This window comes from Canis aureus, chromosome 22 (genome assembly GCF_053574225.1).
Source record: "Canis aureus isolate CA01 chromosome 22, VMU_Caureus_v.1.0, whole genome shotgun sequence".
Lineage (NCBI taxonomy): Eukaryota > Metazoa > Chordata > Mammalia > Carnivora > Canidae > Canis > Canis aureus.
Window position 1 is genome coordinate 14804302 of NC_135632.1, and position 18626 is coordinate 14822927.

The following is an 18626-nucleotide window of genomic DNA, read 5'->3' on the forward strand; positions in this document are numbered from 1 at the left end:
GAGAAATTGAAATCCAAGTGGACAATTTATCTCTGAAACGTTTCTTTCATGTGTGTTTTTTTTAATTGAAGCATAGTAGATATACAGTGTTATATTAATTTTCAGATTTACAATCAAGAACATTTTTTAAATAATCTGCCCTTTCCCCATTGATTTGAAATGCTACCTTCACCATATATAAAATTTTCATATATACATGAAGTAATTCAGGACTTTAATTTCTGATTTATTGTTTATCAGCTTCACAATATCACATTATTTCAGTCACTTCAGCTGTCTAATAGTTTTGAAATCTGGTAGGCTAAAGTTCCCCTCTTGCCCATTATTCTTTTTTTTTTTTTTAATTTTCTTGGCTGTTTTCTGCCTTTACTCTTCCAGATGCACTTTAGAACCAATTTGTCAAATTTATTAAGTTCCCTCTAAGTTCTTTTGGTATTAACTGGCATGACAGATCTGGCTTTAATGATGGTTTTCATTTTGTTTTGACCAAAGTTTTATATTCTTATTTTTCCTTCAGTGTTAGATTTAAAATTGGAGTCAACCTGTTCCCTAATCTTAATGGTCTTTTTTTGTGTTTCTTGTTCCATGCTCTTTGCAAGTTTTTGACTTTTACTTCTAACAGTGTATCAGAGATGATCTCATCTTAAACGTTCAGCAGCACTAAGGTCATTTTTAAAAACCATCTTGAGAAGACAAATACCACTTGGTTTAATTCACATGTGAAATCTTAAAATATAAATGAACAAACAAAAGCAGAAACAGACTCTCATAATACAGAGAACAAACCAGTGGTTGCCAGAGGGGCTTGGGGGATATAGATGAAATAGGTGAAGGGGATTAAGAGGTACAGACTTCCAGTTATAAAATAAGTAAATCATGGGGCCGTAACGTACAGCATGGAGAATATAGTCAATAATACTATAATGTATGGTGACAGATGGTAACTGCACTTACCCATGGTGAGCATTTTGTAATATATGTAATTGTCAAATCATTAAGTTGTACACCTGAAACTAATATTTTATGTCAACTGTACTTCAATTTTAAAAAAATCTGAGAGCCAGACTTTTGCAGGGCTATGTGCTTCCTCACATGCTTGTCCTGCCTGGGACTGAGTTTATGGCACATGTCTATCAATTATATAGCTGTTCCTCCCCTTGGAATCAGAGATTATTCTCCAGTTAGGATGGATTCTTAAATAGGTGAATAACCATATTTGGGAAATTTGATAATAACCTTAATCTAGTGATTGGTAAGATATGCGTATTATATAAAAACAAATCAGTTTAATGGTTACAGAGGAAGGAAACTTTGATATATTAGTTGTTCAAAATAATAAAAAACCTAGCATTTAAATTTATTTAAACTCAGTGTAAGTCATGGCACCAGTTAAAAAATAACAAAAAATAGAATTTAGGCTACCTTACAGGAAGTATGGCATCGAGATTAGAAAAGGTAATAGTTCAAATCTACGCTAATCAAACAGTTGTTATAATTTCATGCACCTGTTTTATGCCAGAGCTAAACCAGATGCTAGGATACAAAGCTGAGAGACATAACCCACTTAGAACTATGTAAATGATAGCTAGAACAAGCAAGTGATCATAGGTTTTATGAACAGTCAAAAGAAGTGTATTCAGAACTAGACCACAGAGGCTAGGGGACAGCTTATAAAGGAGAAGGTGACACACAGAGCAGAGGCTTAGAACGTGGAGCTATGGCCCTCACTAGCTCTGGAACCTTGTACAAATTATTTAACCTCACTCTATCTCAGTTTTTTCATGTGTAAGATGGAGTCAGTAATAATACATTTTACACTGTTGTCCTCAGCATTAATGAGATAGTGTGTATATGGAAGCCTCTGGAACAGACTTTGGCACACTACTTAGAAAGTAGTTTGGAATTCCATTTTGAAGTGCTATGAGGTAGAAGTTGTCCCAGCAGGGAGACTTCCAACAGAATGAAAGGTATACGCCAAAGCTAGAGTGGGTGAGCTGTGGCCTTTCTGGAACTGCAAAGTATTTAACCTGATAGGAATGAAGGGAGTAACTGAAGATGACACTGGGAAGAGAGGCAGGGGTGAGATCTCCAGATAGGAGATGTTGTACCATGTTGAGGAATCTGAGAGGCATTGACAGTGTTGTGGAATCTTTGAAGGCCTAAAGTAGGGGAGTGTCCAGAACAGTTTCTCCAGTTGAAGGACTGGTTTGTTACAGATGTGTGGAGGGGCAAGCAGAGCTATATGAAGTAGCTTGGCTGCACATTGGAACTATCTGGAGAACTTTCAACAGTCTGCCTAGGTTCACTCCGGACCAGTCTTATCAGCAGCTCTGGGAGTGGGACTGAGGCGTTGGTATTTTTTGTTGAGTTCCGTATGATTCCATTGCACAGCCACGATGGTGAATCACTGAGTTAGAGAATAACTGTGTTCAAATCAGATTTGATCAAGTTTCAAATTAAACAAGTGCCAGCAGCATAAAGGAGCCAGAGTAAGGAGATAACAAATAGGATATACTGGTAAGTTGAATGAGGGGTTATTTCTGGACCAGGTCACTGGGGTGATAATGATCATATACCAAGACTCAGTCGTATACTAAGACTGAGAACATGAAGGAGTTTGGCTATACGACTTTGTTGAGTGGGCATAAGAAAGAAAGAATTTGATTTTAAGATGTGGGTATAGAGGGAAAATGATATAGGGTAGATGGGCAGAGAGAGAAACTGAAGGGGAGGAGCTGATGGTACAGTTGGAAACTTAGAAGACAGAGAAGATAATTGGTAAGTGAGACCCCCAAGAAGACAGGACATTCAGAGACATGAAAGAAATAATTTATATGAGAATTTCCACTCAAAGAGAAAGAAGTAAAAATATGTGAGGGTGCAGATAGGTTCACAGGTCAAAGAAGAGAAGCTATAATATAGCCTGATGGCTTGATTTCCTTACTGAAGGAAATAGGAGTATCTCCTGAGAATCAAAAGGTGAGAGAAGGGGGCTAAGGAACATGGACAAGTGCTGGGAGAGCCAAGGGGGCCATCTGAGAAGAAGGTATCTTGTCCTCTTAAATTTTGTTTTTTTCCCCCAGAGTTTCAGTATGAACTTCTTACATACTTTCTGGGTGATCTCTTTTGTTATATTAGATTCTTAAGAAAAACATTGATAAACTGAGTTTGTCCAGAGGAGTTAAGTAGTTGATAGAGTTCGGAAAGTTATCAGTTAGCTTCTCATTTCTGGAGTAGCACTTGGCTACCTTAATTTCAAATTTAAAATGTCAATATCACTTGAAAACACTGAACACATCCCACAGTTTTCAGTATCACTAGGTAGCATAATTTTTTTTTCTCTAGTGTGATAAAACCTCAAAAACTACCAACTCACTTGAAAACATGTTAACTTTTAGTAAAAACATTTTCTATTATTCTATGAATAAATCCTAATAGATATTTTACTTCATATTTTGCTTCATACTTGTTTTTGGTCTATGATGTCTAATAAAGACCTAACTAGATTTCTCAATGCTAATAGTAACTATGATTTGCATTATGTATTCTCTAAATATTTTTTCCTCTCAAAACCCACTAAAACTGAACTATTTACAGTTTTCCTCTTCAGCAGAATTAATTATATTCACTACAAGAAAGCAATCATTAGAATGGCTTTTTAGTAATGCTTCTTGTTGTAAGTCACTTTAAGCAAAATTGGGGTTAGTACCGTGAATGTATAGATGGAAGGTGACCTTGTATTGCAGAACATTAACCTAATATTTTGATATCATTTCAGGTAACATTTCATTTGTTGCGTTTCCAGTTTCCAGCACCAACTCACCAACAAAGATTTTACCAAAAACCTTAGGACCAATAAATGTGAATGTTGGACCCCAAATGGTAAGAAAACCATCAAATCTTAGAATTTGAGGTTTTGCTTAGACAACACTAACTTAAAGGATGATGGTACTAAAGATGCTGGACAAAAATTCTGGTTCACTTTTTAACTCAGTCACTTTTTAAAGAAGTTTCGTTTTCATCTGATGTAACTGATTAAGTCTTAAGAAAAGCTTTTTTTCTTTGAAGAAAAAAGAAATGCATTGTGCTCTTGAGTGCTTAATTTTCATGAATCTGGATTCTGGATGTGTAATATCAAGGTTTTTGCTTGCTCCTTATGATAGGCTTCTCTTGTTTTTAGTTTGGTCAAGTTGATTTGAAATCTGTTGTTTTATGTTCTCCTCTTTCTTTTTCTTTTTTTTTTTTTTTTTGTTCTCCTCTTTCTTATAAACTATATACTCTCATATAAATTGATTATGACCCAACAGTTAATCTATATCCAGAGCTATCAATCTTTAGCAGTAGAAATAATGAATGAAAAACAGAAAATATTTAACTGTTTCTCTGAAGGTATTTCCATTAATTATGCTAGAGCTTGAAGTACTTTTAGAAAGCCTTACTTATAAACAAAGTCACATGCAATAACTCTAAAAACTATACTTAATTTAATGGTCTCAGCCACCTTTAGCAAAAGTATGTAAACACCTGAACTATAATTCTTCACTGCCAGTGTTTGCATGTTCTCATCTATAGAGCAGGAAGGATAAATTTTGCCCATAGTACTCAGTACTCTGGACTCTGTTAAATGCAAAATTATTTAGACAAAAGATGCATTTTAACATACCTAGTGGCTTCAGCAAATCTTTAAGATTTTAAGACATTCAAGCCATGACATTTTTCTTGATCACTTGAGGACTGTTAATTATCTACAGAATTCAAGCTAAAGATCTTACTCAATTTACTGTAACTATGTGAAGAATGTAATCTAGCTCCAGACCTCATGGAGACTTAAGCTCAGGTAAGTATCCCCATTTCAAGGTAGTTCAGGGTGTATTTCAAATGTTTACTAAGCTTTTCCTTCTCACCAGCCACTCCACTGGGTGTAAATGAGATAAGGCACCGACTTTAAATTAAAGTCTTTATTTGGAAATGTGATTCTATAAATGCCAAAATTAAATAAACATACCCGAACTCTTAGAGTGTCTCCCTCACAGTACTCCTCTATTTTGAGAGACTGTTTGCTGTCAATATTGGAGTGATGCTGCGGTGGCTCAAATTTGAATTCCTCTTTTGGAAACAGTTTTTCTTTCCATTGTCAAGTTGAACTAGTATACACATAAGTACTGTCATACCTTAGTTCTGACAATAAGTACTCTTGTATACTATTTACCTCATTACTTAACCAACCTCAGGATCAGCAAAACAAAGGTCAGAAGAAGGAAAGGAGATTTGGGGTGCTTCTTTAAACCAGGGCTTAATGTGTGTCTTTAATACCCAGGTGCTTTTTACAGTTCCCAGTTCTTAGAAATGAGAGCTTTCTTTTTGACTTCCTAATTGTAGAATCCCAGTTAGAGCCATTTCTCTTTTCTCTTGTTTATCTCTCTTGAATATTGTCTCCTCACCTTCAGTCTCTCATCTGTGATGTAAAAGCATTTTTTTTTAAGTTAGAAAACTTGAATGAAACCTTTTTTTCTTTTTTAAAACCTGCTTCTTACAGTTGTCTTTCTCTACTTGCCAGTTAAATTTCACATATCTCTTTGCAAGCCAAGTCTTAATGGTAAATAGAAATTTTTTAAAGTCCCAAGAAGAAAGTTGTTTTCTGTGTTTATAGAAAGTAGTTTAGCAAAATCTGTTTTAGTTTGGAATACTTGCCCTTTTCTTAAAGGTATCTTGTCATATAATCTCAACCATCTTTATTTTAACATGGTTAAAAAGTACATGTTTTTTATAGTGAAAACTAAAATTTTGTGAAATAATAAAATCCTTCAATGTAATACTTTTAATTCTATAGATTCTTTTTCCCTTCAAAATAGAGATGCTCTCTTGGCTTTTCTACCCCCCTCCTTTTCTTTTTTTTTCTTTTTTTTTCTTTTTTTTGGTTGAAGTATCATTGATGCAGTGTTACATTAGGTTCAGGTATATAACATAGTGATTAGACAACGCTGTACTTTATGCTGTTCACCAGCAGTGTAGCCACCATAAAAGGCTGTAACAATCCCTTGACTGTTCTTACTGTAGATGGCAGTAGTATGTAACATATATTGATTGAAGGTAGAAAATCTTCAGAATGATATTCCAATTGCTATATGATTTTCATAGCCCAACTGTAATTCAGTCCAAAACTGCATGATTACATTTAAATTAAGGATTTCTTGGTGGTGGGGGTGGGGGCTGGGGAGGTGCTGAAATTTAAAAGAAATGTTCATTTCCTTATCAGATCAACTGAATATAGGAAATAATTACCTCTAATTACCTGTAATTTCAACTTGGGATTTCAAAATTAAGGTTCAGTTTTACAAAACATATCTGACTCATCACCTATATAATTTTCCTGTATTCAGTGGTTGATCAAGTTCTGTTGGCTTTTCTTTGATTTTTGTTTCTTAAAGTTCTTTGTCATCGTCCTAATTCAGGAACTCATTGCATGTCACATGAACTTCTAACTTATCTTTTTAGTTTGAGTGTATCATCCCTCCAGTTTGTTCATTCAGCAAATGTTTATTGAGGGCACACCAGGCACTAGGCTAAGAGAGAACAACAGAGGATTGCTAATCACTCTCAGATCAGCAAAGAATATCAGTTGACAGTCTGACATTGAGGAAGAAAAACTAAACCAGAACATAGCAATTCATTTCCAAAGCCTTTCTCAATAATGATAACAGGTTTTTTCTATGTCCTCTTTCCCTTCCTCCTCTCATCTTTTTTTTTTTTTCCTACAAAGCCCTTTAAATCAGGTAAACTGAGCCTGGAGGCTAGTAATAACAGATACAGAAAAAGAACTTAGTAATAGTACTGCACAAATAATGCAGTCTATCTCAAAGGGTAAGTCGAGATGCTTAGAATTGCTTTGTGGAGACTCACGTTCTAGAAATAGAGTAGACCAGAGACTGATCAAATACTCAGATTTTTCTTTTTAAGCTTCACACTCAAGGTCAGCATGATATAGGACATATGAATGTGTGATGTAGTGATTGGTGGGAACTATGTCCTTTACATTGTATTTTCTTACTGGATTTTATATGGTCCTTTCTGGCATATTAGTGAACAGAGATGCTGCTTTTTTTTTTTTTTTTTTTCATTTTAAGAGCTGCGTCTTCTGTCTCAGTTCATTAAATATTTATTGTGCCTTTTCTGTGAATATCTCCTAGCAAAGCACCAGGCCCTATAAACATTTGATCTTCCCTTAAAGATTTTATACTGAAATGGAAGTGCGGAGGTGGGTTGGGGTATGTAGAGGTATAGGAGATATAAACCCATTGTCTAGTATTCATATTTTCTCATGAAATAAACTTCCGAACTCCTCATGTAATAGTCCTTGGAATATTGTAGAGAATCAGAATTCTCCAGACATCTATCAGTGTTTATTGTCTTTTGTTTTTATTTTTTTTTCAACTACAGAATTAACTTACTAAAGTTATTTCCTATTCATTTGTACATAGTGACATTCCCCTACCCCCAAATTGGCAAAATGCCATACCATACACAGAGGTAACTAAAGTTCTTAAATATTTAGTAAATGAATAAATGTTGATGAGACTTTAATAACCAAAGCTGAACTAAGCTTGAAATGCAAATGAATCCTTCCCTTTGTTCTTTATGGAGCAAATTAGCAACTAACTTAATAACTGGACTTAGACCTGCCTGCAGGAACAGGTTTCATTTGATCAGGGATACAAAAATTAGTATTTTGGCCCACATCAGGCAGTAGAAATAGAACTATTTCTTTTTTTTTAAGATCTGTCATTTGAATACTATATGTAGCCCACACTGATGCTTTTCTTTCTTAATTGGAACTTAAACAAAATCTTACCATTATGTAAATTTTCAAAAGTATACAAAAATAGAATGTCTTCCCTTTAGGAGATCCAGAGATCTAGGGCTGCCCAGGTGAGGATGGTCCTGTGCTTTGGGGTTGGAAAGAAAAAAAGAGAGAATCCCTGTGGGTCCAGCAGCTCATTCATGAGCAGTTACCCACCTGGGGCCAATATTGTTGCATTAATACCCCCACTCACTGGATATGCCCTTATTATTTTTTTTTTGACAGAAATACTTCTAAAGATATTTGTAGAATGCTAAATTGTTTTTTGTACTGATTATTATAAACATTTTTGGAAAAAACATGGATTATTTACCAGTGAAGTCCTGGACAGCAATTTGGTAGTACATTTCAAGAAACTTTTTTTATGAGACGCCTGGGTGGCTCAGCCGTTGGGCGTCTGCCTTCGGCTCGGGGTGTGATCCTGGAGTCCGGGATCGAGTTTCACATCGGGCTCCCTGCATGGAGCCTGCTTCTCCCTCTGCCTCTCTCTCTCTGTGTCTCTCATGAATAAATAAATAAAGTCTTTTTTTTTTTTTTTTTTTTAAAAAGGAAACATTTTAAAAAGTCTGTATCCTTAGTTCCATTAATTACCTTTCTAGAGTCTGTCCTTAGGAAGTAGAAATTAAGGCCCAGATCATTGTACAAAGATGCTCATCACAGCATTGCTTATAATGTTGGCTAATTGAATATATATCTAACAGTAGGGGATAATAAATCCACATGATGAAATGTTTCACTGTCTTTAAAATGTCTTTGAAGAATATTTAATGACATAAGGAAATGCTCTTGAGAAAAGAAGATAAAATTGTATCTATATATAATAATTCAAATTGTATAATGCCTTTGTATATATTTTGGACACGAAGATCTGATTTACTGTTGCCCTAGTTTGAATACATCAAGTTCAACTACAGTTAGGTTTTGTAATCTCAAAGCTTTTTGGTTTTCTGATTTTTTAAAACATTATTGTCAGCTTAATCCTTCCAAATTGATGTTCACCTATATTGTGACCTCATGTCAGTATTTAAAATACTTGTGCTTTAAGATCCTAGAAAGTAAGTGAATGAAAACTTATGTTTTAGATGATTGATATTAAGTACATTTTAGGCAGTAAGATTTCACTTTTATATGTAGGTTAGCAATCAACATTATTTTCTGCCTGTGTGATTTTCTTAATAACTGAGAATATTATTTTCTGTGTTCTAACTTTATAGATTATAAGCACACCACAGAGACTAACCAGTTCAGCAAGTGTTCTGATTGGGAGTCCATATACCCCTGCACCAGCAATGGTTACTCAGACACACATAGCAGAAGCTACTGGCTGGGTCCCAGGGTAAGAGTGTTGTTGCAAGTTACCATTTTAAAAACTTTTTTTTAAAGCTTTGATCTTTTCCTCTCACTATCTTGTCTTCTTCCATTCTTGTTTTGTGTTGGCCTAGTCCTTAAAAACTAATGTGTTGCCTTTAAAGCCATATATTTTATTTTACTTTATATCTTAGATATAAATCATTTCTAGATCAACATTTTTAAATAGAGAAAAACAATACAATAATTTTTAGCCTTATCTTCTGACTACTTTTTATGATTATGACATTTAGGTGCTTTGGAGATGCAAAAACTATACTTTATATTGTTTTAACAAACATAAGAAAACAGTTACATAGTAAGTGCTAGCTGTACTCAGAATTTCCCCTGTGAATTTTTATTTCCTTAAATACCAGAAAAGGAACTAGGAAAAAGAGGCCAAATATATTAAAATTTTTACTGAGTTTTCTCTTGATCTTTTGAAACACTGGACAATTAAATCAGTATCTTTTGTGTTACTCATTTACCACTTTTAGTATCAAACTTTTACATGTTTCATCTCCGCCTGTAAAATACTCTCACCCAGCCTTTCTCTGCTCCTTCTCGTTTTAGCATTTCATCTTTCCATAAAAGAAAAAGAAATAATTAAGATAAAGGATTCAAAACTTCATTTTGTCACTTTAGAAATTATTTCCATGGTGGTGTACTATATTGGTAGTTCTGTCTTTGACTTAACATTGTGAGTTCTAGCAAGCAGACAGTAAATCTTGGTTGCTTCAGAGCTTTCTTGTTTCCAGGATGTTAAATGAATTAATGAAAAAATCCTGGCAAAGTGTTTTAAGCAATATATATGTTCACGTATATATACACACACGAGACAGAAGAGTTTCATAGGTGTACATACTTTTTCACTATCAAATAAGATGAAATGACACAATCATCTATATAATTCCATGGCCTTTATTCAGTCCTTACCCCATGTAGGATCTGAAAGGTACCTTAGATTTCTGCAGGACCCTGAGAAATTATAACATGAAGCCAAATCCATGCCAGTCCTGTTGGCCCGCTTTGGAGATGACCAGGGTTTGGATATTTTCAGCCCCAGCTGTGCTTTATATTGGGGGTAGAATATTTGCTCAGTCATTCTGTAGTGACTAATGCTTTTCTATGCCTTCTCCTTTCTAAGTCTGCAATATTTTCCTCTCATATTCATTGAGCTCAATTCAGACTATGTTATTATACTGTGATCTTTTTGATCCTCTGGTAACATTTATTGTGTTGTGATTTCTTGGTCCTATGATAAAAGTCACGTTTTTATTTTATGGACATACCTTTTCTATTTGTTAGATTTTTTTTGTTTGTTTGGATATATTCACTGTGGAATTAGACAGGTTACAATAAATTATTCATGAAATGAGGTTGTGTTTAAATACCTGTTCTTTTTATGCTATCTTTTTTTTTCTTTTTAGTGATAGAAAACGAGCTAGAGAATTTATAGATTCTGATTTTTCAGAAAGGTGAGTATAAGTGTTAAGTATTTTGTTTGGGAGATGCTACTGTGTAGAGAGGAGTTTGGTGTCCAGACTATTCTAGTTTAATTAGAGCTGTTTTTCTTCACATAACTTTAACTTCATTGAGTTTCTGCCTTTATTTCATGCCTTTTACTGAGTGTTCTACTTTACTTACCATTGCATATATTCATTATATTTACATGGTTTCAAAAGAAATTACCCTATGAGTAGATTGGCTGTTGGTAATGTGTCATTTAGTCCTCTCCCTCCTTTTGGGAGATGAAGTGTTTGACCAGAGTGCATACTACTCCACATTACCTCAACCTGCCCAAACTTTTTAAAAACAAGTTTTATTGAACACATTTAAGGATGATAATAAGTTCTCACTTCTTTCTTAACTAATTTGTCAAGTTCTGTGTAACGTTTTCTTAGACTGTAGGACAGTGCTGCTCAGTGTGCATCAGAATCACCTGTGGGGTGTTGAATGTCCTAGGAATGTCCACCGAGTCATTAACTCCAGGGTTAAAAACAATCATTGTAGGGTCATGATTTGAACTTCCAAGTTCAGTGTGCCATGCAAGCCACTCTGTGGGGTACCATGTTAATGTTGCGCTATGTTAAAATAAGACATTGTCTTCAAGGCAAGAATTTTGTAATGTCGTTACTATTTTTTTTAAAGGTTTATTTGAGAAAGAGAGAGCATGCACACATTGCGGGGAAGAGCAAAGGGAGAGGGAAAGAAGCAGATTCTCTACTGAGCATAAAGCCCAGTGCAGGGCTCTACCTCTCGACCCCGAGATCATCACCTGAGCAGAAACCAAGAGTCAGACGCTTAACCAGCTGAGCCACCCAGGCGCCCTAAGATTGTTATTCTTTTAAATAAAACTTTGCCAGCTATGCTTTTTAAAATTTATTTTTGATTCTAAGATTTTGTGACTCTTTTTCCAGTGGTGTTTTAATCTCTTTTTGTTAGGTCATCTGCTCTCAATATAATAGTTTTCTGTCTTTCCTATTTTCTAGTTTGCTACCTCTGATTTGCTGTGCACTGAGAAGCTAGATGGCCAAATCTGTTAGAATTCACCCTAAAATAAAAATAAAAAGGCTCTGAGTGAGGATCTTGAGGCTTTGTATATAAAAATTTGTGTTTTCTTGCATATGCCCCAGCTGTCCTTCAGTTCCTTTGTGGCATTTGTTGCTTGCTTCTTGGTTCTTAACAGTTTTGAACAGATAAAATCATGTCTAAGGAACTGCTGTATCATATTGGGATATATAGCAAAATGTTCTTTTCTCTCTAATGGAAATTCCTCTTTCCAAGTCCTACTGGTCTTTTTCTGTATTTATCCTCAGAAAGGGCAGCAATACAAGTTCTTACAGATGTATTTAGCAATGTTTAAGGCCTTAACGTGGCACTATTCATTAGTTATGATTGGTGGCACGTATGTATTGCAAACAGTATAAACAAGATTCTCTTTACACTCCTTCATAAGGGAGACTTTTTTTATTTAAGATTTTATTTATTTATTCATGAGAGACACAGAGAGAGAGGCATAAACATAGGCAGAGGGAGAAGCAAGCTCCCTGTGGGGAGTCTGATGTGGGACTGGATCCCAGGACCCTGGGATCACAACCTGAGCGGAAGGCAGATGCTCAACCACTGAGCCACCCAGGTGTCCCTATTCTGGCACTTCTATATGTGATTTAGAAGTCTCTCTTATGGGGACGCCAGGATGGCTCATTGGTTGAGCATCTGCCTTTGGCTCAGAGCGTGATCCAGGAGTCCCAGGATCGAGTCTCATATCAGGCTCCCCACAGGGAGCCTGCTTCTTCCTCTGCCTGTGTCTGTGCCTCTCTCTCTCTGCGTCTCTCATGAATAAATAAATAAAATAAAGTGCCAGATTAAATTTGTTGGCATAAACACTGATTCAGCTTTTTCCCTTTCTGCATATGATACAGTGACTTTTTTTTTTTTTTAGTGATTTTTATTCTTTTTATTTTTTAATATAACTTTACTGAAATGAATCCCGCCCCTCAGCTCCCCAATCAGGTCACAGAGATTATTACATGTGATTTTCTTTTTTGTGTTGTTTTTCTTACAAATGTTTACTTTCCTCCAAATGCATTTTGTTTTTCTATAACTCGGTGAAACGTCCTTGTTTCCCTTCTCCCAGTGTTGAGGTTCAGTAAGCTAGCTCTCAATCATAGGCTGATCTTTATCTCTGCAGTGTCTCCTGTTGATTTAGTATCATATGTAAGTATTTGTATTTGTTTTCTTCAGGGATTTATACATCAATATATTAACATTTATACATCAATATATGAGGCTTTTTATCCTCATCTTACCACTTGGCAGTACAACTTTAAGTATGTTTTACACAGCTATTCCTTTGTTAAGGTCATTTGTTAGAGCAAGTCAGTTTCTGAAGAAATTTTTTTTTGTGGATGCAGGATCCATTGAAGGATTCTCATTAATTTTTTTTCCACGTTCTGATCCACTGGACTTATTTTCAAAGAGCTTATGGAAGACGCTGTGAAAACCCCCTTTCTGGTCTTGTCTGGAGTTTTAATCCTGAAAGATGTTTGCTCACTTTCTCTTTCCACCTACGGACAGAATCTGATGGTGTCTTCTACATGTATCTCTTCCAAATGATCTTATTTGCCTTTTTGGACCTCTGCTGAGGGAAGAAGGTCCTGGGTGCCCCACGGGCAGTGATGGCAGCTTCTGGGTGTTTTTCTCCATTCCTATCTTAAATGAATAAGACGTAGCACAGTGGAGTTATATTCTTTTATGCTCATGTAATCTTAATGTCTTTTTGTTGGTGGAAACTTAAAACTCCACTTATTTATAATAAACTAATATAATTTAAACTATAATCTAATAATCAAAATCAGTATAGTTAATATCTGTACTGCTTCAGTGATGTTTAAGAAATTGTTCATTTATTCAGCATTTTATTTTTTATTATTTTCAGCAAACATTTTAAACATCTATTAACTGTTCTAAGTATTGGAGGGGATAATAAATGAGATAGAAAAGTCTGCCCTTAGCTTATATTGGAGGGGTAATAAATAAGATTATTTTTACATTATGATAGATGATATACAAAAAAATAAAGATGATGGTGGCTGCTTTGGAGAAGACATCTCTAAGGAAATGATATTTGAAAGCAAAGAAGTCAGGCATGTAAATAGCTTAGGTGAGGTGGGGTTGCCAGGGATCCTGGGCAGAGGGAATGGCAAATGTAAAGCTCCTGAATGAGGAAACAGGTTTATGTATTTGGAGAAGGAGAAGCACAGTAGCCTGGAGATAGTGAGAAAGGCAAAGAGTGATATGACATGAGGGTGGAAAGGTAGGCAGGAATCAGGTCATGTTGAAAGGCCTTGTAGGTCCTATTAGGAAATTTGGTTTCTTTTCTAAGGAGGATTTTAAGCAGGGAAATGGTATGATATAAGTCACGTTGGCTGCTGAGGGATAAGTGGATACTGAGGAGACAAGAACAGAACAGAAGCAGGAAAATCAGAAGGCTATTACAGGGGGCAGTGGCCTGGTCATCAAGATGGAAAAAAATGGGTAAATGATGGTGGTAGAACCAAGAAGATTTATTGATAGATTCAAGGAAGGAAGAGGAGAAATGAAGGATAGCTCTTGTTTTTCTTTTTGCATGAAAAGCTGGTGAATATTTATGCCCTTTACATTACTGTAGTTCAGTGTAGGTTTGTTTTGGATATATGAAGTTCAATAAGTTTATTAGTTACCTAAGTGATATCATTAGTATATAAGTAGGATCATCAGCATGTAAATGGTCACAAACCTGAATGATACAACCCAAAGAGGGAGAGAGTGAAGCTCCATAACGAATAAACATTTATTTCCCATTTCAGACCCCTTCTTCCCTTCCACACACATCATGGATACATACTGCCTGGAAAGTTTAGGATTTTTTCCTAAATTATTTTATCGAATTACCAAATTTAATTGTTTTGTGATTTAACTCTTCTAGTTGGCTCATTTAAATGGGAAATGAAGTTTTTATTATATATGAATAACAATTCATTATTTAAGTAGGATAGATTTTTAAATAACTTCTACCCTGGGGTATACTGTTTTATACTACAGATTACTTTTGTAAATAAAAAGAAGTTATTATTGAGAAAATATAAAAAGACAGTGGTTATGGGTTCTAGTTAACTGCCTGGAAAGATAGTATTCTTTGAGTACAATTCTTTTGAATACTTCAAATGAAATTATTAATAAAAGTTAACATGCATTTCAAACTATACCAATTAGTTTTATTTATTTATTTCTTAATTTGGCTCTATTTGGTGAAGAGTGCTTCCTACTGATTTTTTAATTTATTTATGGACTAATAGAGATCATAGCACTTATACACCCTATGGCCATATTTTAGTGTTATTTGGAAAGAGGGTCTTTGATGTTTCAAAAAGTTTGATTCTAAGAAAATGTGTAGACTCTATTTAAGATTTAGACAGTGAGCTTTCAATTTAAGATGATAGACTGAACACCATGTTTACACCCCAACCTCTAAAATCCTATTGAAATTTTCACAAAAATAATAAAAGGAAATACATTTCTAAAAGTGCTGTAAAAGGTGGTAGAGATAAGATTTTCCAATTAAAAGATGAAAGCCAATGTTATTATAATGAAGAACAAGTGATAGTAGAGAAATCCACATCCCAAAATATGCGCATAGAAGTCAAAATTAGAAATGGAAGCATTCTTCCCTGTGCTGACTGATACAGAGAAGCTCTAGGCTTGGAGTGACAAGTTTAGAAAGCAAGAATGAATTAGGGAAGTAATGAGGGCAATGAAATGAAGACTATCCAAGGAGCACCTGGGCCAGTTGAAGCTTCCCAACCCTTCAAATCCCCTTATACCTCCCATTTCATTTCCACACACACACAGATATTATACCGAAGACATTTGTTCCCCAGGGCTGAAACTTAGAGAACTGATCTCAAGGAAACAGAACTCTGCCTTGATAATATTTGTGATTGGCTTCTTTCATTTAGCATATTTTCAAGGTTCACCCATGTTGTGGCATATATTAATTATTAGTACATTACTCATTTTTACTCCATGGTATGGATGTACCACATTTTGTGTATTTGTTCATTGGATATTTGAGTTGATGCTACTATGAACATTGGTGAACAAGTTTTCATTTCTCTTGTGTGTGTGTGTGTGTGTGTGTGTATGTATATATATATGAATAGAATTGCAAGGTCATAACGATAATTCTTTAGCCTTTTGAATAACTGATAGGCTGTCTTCCAGAGTAGCTGTACCATTTTACATTCCCACCAGTGACAGGTTCCAATTTCTCCACATCCTTTCCAATGCTTATTATTTGTCTTTTATATTATAGCCATCCTGTGGATGTGAATTGCTTATTTCATTATGGTTTTAATTTTCATTTCCCTAAATGGCTAATGATGTTGAGCATCTTTTCATGTGCTTATAGGATCTTTGTATATCTTCTTTGAAGAAGTCTTTCCATATCCTTTGGTCTTTAGTTGTTGAGTTTTAAGAGTTCTTTATATATTATAGAGGCAAGATCCTAATACTTTCTACAGTGATTGTACCTTTAAATTGTCACCAACAATGTTACAAAGGTTCCATTTTCTCCACATTCTCAAAACACTTTTTGTTTTTGATAACAGCCTTCCTAATCTCATTGTGATTTTGATTTGCATTTTCCTAATGATTACTGATGTTGAACATCTTTTTATGTGCTTATTGGCCATTTGTTTATCTTCTTTGGAGAAATGTCTATTCCAGTCCCTTGCCCATTTTTTAATTGGGCTGTTTTGTTGTTAAGTCCTTTTACCTTTTAATGTTTCTTTTACTAGAGGCATTGTTCCTTAACTTTCAGAGAAACTTTTGTAGAATTGGTTGTAGAAGCGATCTCCTATCTATGAACCACAGGTATTAGCTATTCTAATTTCTTTTAAATCTTAATGTGGGTATTGGTTGGGTTTGTTTTGGCATGGTGCTCTACCAGCCTTCCAAAGAATAAGCTTAATTTCTTGATTCAGCCAGTGCTAAGTAGTATCCTTCAGTTTTGTATTGCTTATGAAAATTCTGGTAACTCATGAAGAGAAAAATCACCTGATGTATCATTTAATCCTCACAGCAACCTTGTGAGATGCGTACTTGTAGTTCTTCTTTTTAGATGGAGGAATACTGTGGGTCAGAGTTAAATGAAGTAAACTGTTGAAAATATGTAGCTAATAGTTAACCAAGGTGGATATTAACCAGTTTTCTTCAAGTTTATTATCATTTCATGTACTGAATAATCTTATAAAATTCTTATATATGGTCTTGTATTCGTTTCAAGAGTATGTTCATCAGCTTTTTATTATTATTATTAATTTATTCATGAGAAACACAGAGAGCGAGAGAGAGGCAGAAGCACAAGCAGAGGGAGAAGCAGGCTCCATGCAGGGAGCCTGACATGGGACTCGATCCCGGGTCTCCAGGATCGGGCCCCGGGCTGAAGGCAGCGCTAAACCGCTGAGTCCCCCCAGGCTGCCCTTCATCAACTTTTAATAGCTGTTAAAAGTCTAACTGTTCCTATTTAAGGACTATGTATAGTTTCTTCCTTTAAATATTATCCATGTCTGGGTCACGTAGGTGGCTCAGATCATTAAGTATATGCCTTCAGCTTAGATCGTGATCTCCTGGTCCTGGGATCGAGCCCTGCATTGGGCTCCCTGCTCAGCATGGAGTCTCTTTCTCCCTCTGCCTCTCCCCTCTACTAGTGTTCTCTCTCTCTCTCAAATGAATAAGTAAAATCTTTTTTTAAAAAATTATGTGTGCCTGACTGTACAGGGAAAATTTAGTTAGGCAGTCACCCTAAACTACCCTATGATTATCTTATTGCTCCCTTTTTTTAAAAAGTCCTAGTATTACATGAAAAACAACAATCCTGCTTCATCTCTGGCTCTTAAAAAAGTTTATAAGTATGAAGTTGAGAATTTTATTTACTTTAAACCATTATCCAATTCTTAGCATAAATATAAAATCCCATACACAACATATTTCTTTCAAAATAGCTCATGCACTCCCATTTTTAGCAATTCTTATTTACTTTTGTCACCCAACTTGTACTAATTATATAAATTTATGTGTGGCTAGCCATTTGTATTTAAATATCCTAAACTCTGGGCAGCCTGGGTGGCTCAGTGGTTTAGCACCGCCTTCAGCTCAGGGCGTGATCCTGGAGTCCTGGGATCGAGTCCCACATCAGGCCCCCTGCATGGAGCCTGCTTCTCCCTCTGCCTGTGTCTCTGCCTCTCTGTCTCTCTCTGTTTCTCATGAATAAATAAATAAAATCTTTAAAAAATAAATAAAGACATACATACAAACCCCAAACTGAAGGGCAGATCAGTGTAGAGTGGACTTTGTGTGGAAATATATGTAGCAAACAAAGTGGTGGATTCTTTTAAAAAATGAAATTACTTGAGGCACCTGTGGCTCTGTCTGTTAAGCATCTGACTCTTGGTTTTGGCTCAGTATCATGATCTCAAGGTTGTGGGATTGAGCCCTGCATGGGGCTCCATGCTCAGTGCAGAGTCTGCTTTGGATTCTTTCTCCTTCTCCTTCCCATTCATGCTCTCTCTCTAAAATAAAGAAATAAAATATTAAAAAATAAAATAAAATTACTTATGGGGTATCTGGGTTGCTCAGTTAAGCATCCAACTCTTGATTTTGGCTCAGGTCATGATCTTGGGGTCCTGAGATTGAGCCCCATGTGGGGCTCTGTGCTCAGCAGGGAGTCTTCTTGAGATTCTTCTCTCCCTTTGCCCCTCCCTCTGCTCACAGATGCACACACTCATGCTATCTCTCTCAAATAAGTCTTTTTAAAAAATGAAAGTACTTAGAACAATGCCTAGTACATACTCAGCAATCAGTAAGTATTTACTACTTG

At 35.4% G+C, this 18626-nt stretch overlaps 1 protein-coding gene across 6 annotated transcripts in view; it reads left to right on the forward strand.

Moving 5' to 3' along the window:
- TFDP2 (transcription factor Dp-2) overlaps window positions 1-18626 on the forward strand; it is a 162265-nt gene that overhangs the window by 108637 nt on the left and 35002 nt on the right. For 5 of the 6 annotated variants that reach the window (XM_077864887.1, XM_077864883.1, XM_077864884.1 and 2 more), the window contains 3 exons: window positions 3779-3882; window positions 9073-9194; window positions 10636-10683. In XM_077864887.1, the coding sequence (XP_077721013.1) occupies window positions 3779-3882; window positions 9073-9194; window positions 10636-10683 (274 nt within the window). The remainder of the gene's footprint in view (window positions 1-3778; window positions 3883-9072; window positions 9195-10635; window positions 10684-18626) is intronic. The other variant, XM_077864885.1, reaches the window with a different exon arrangement.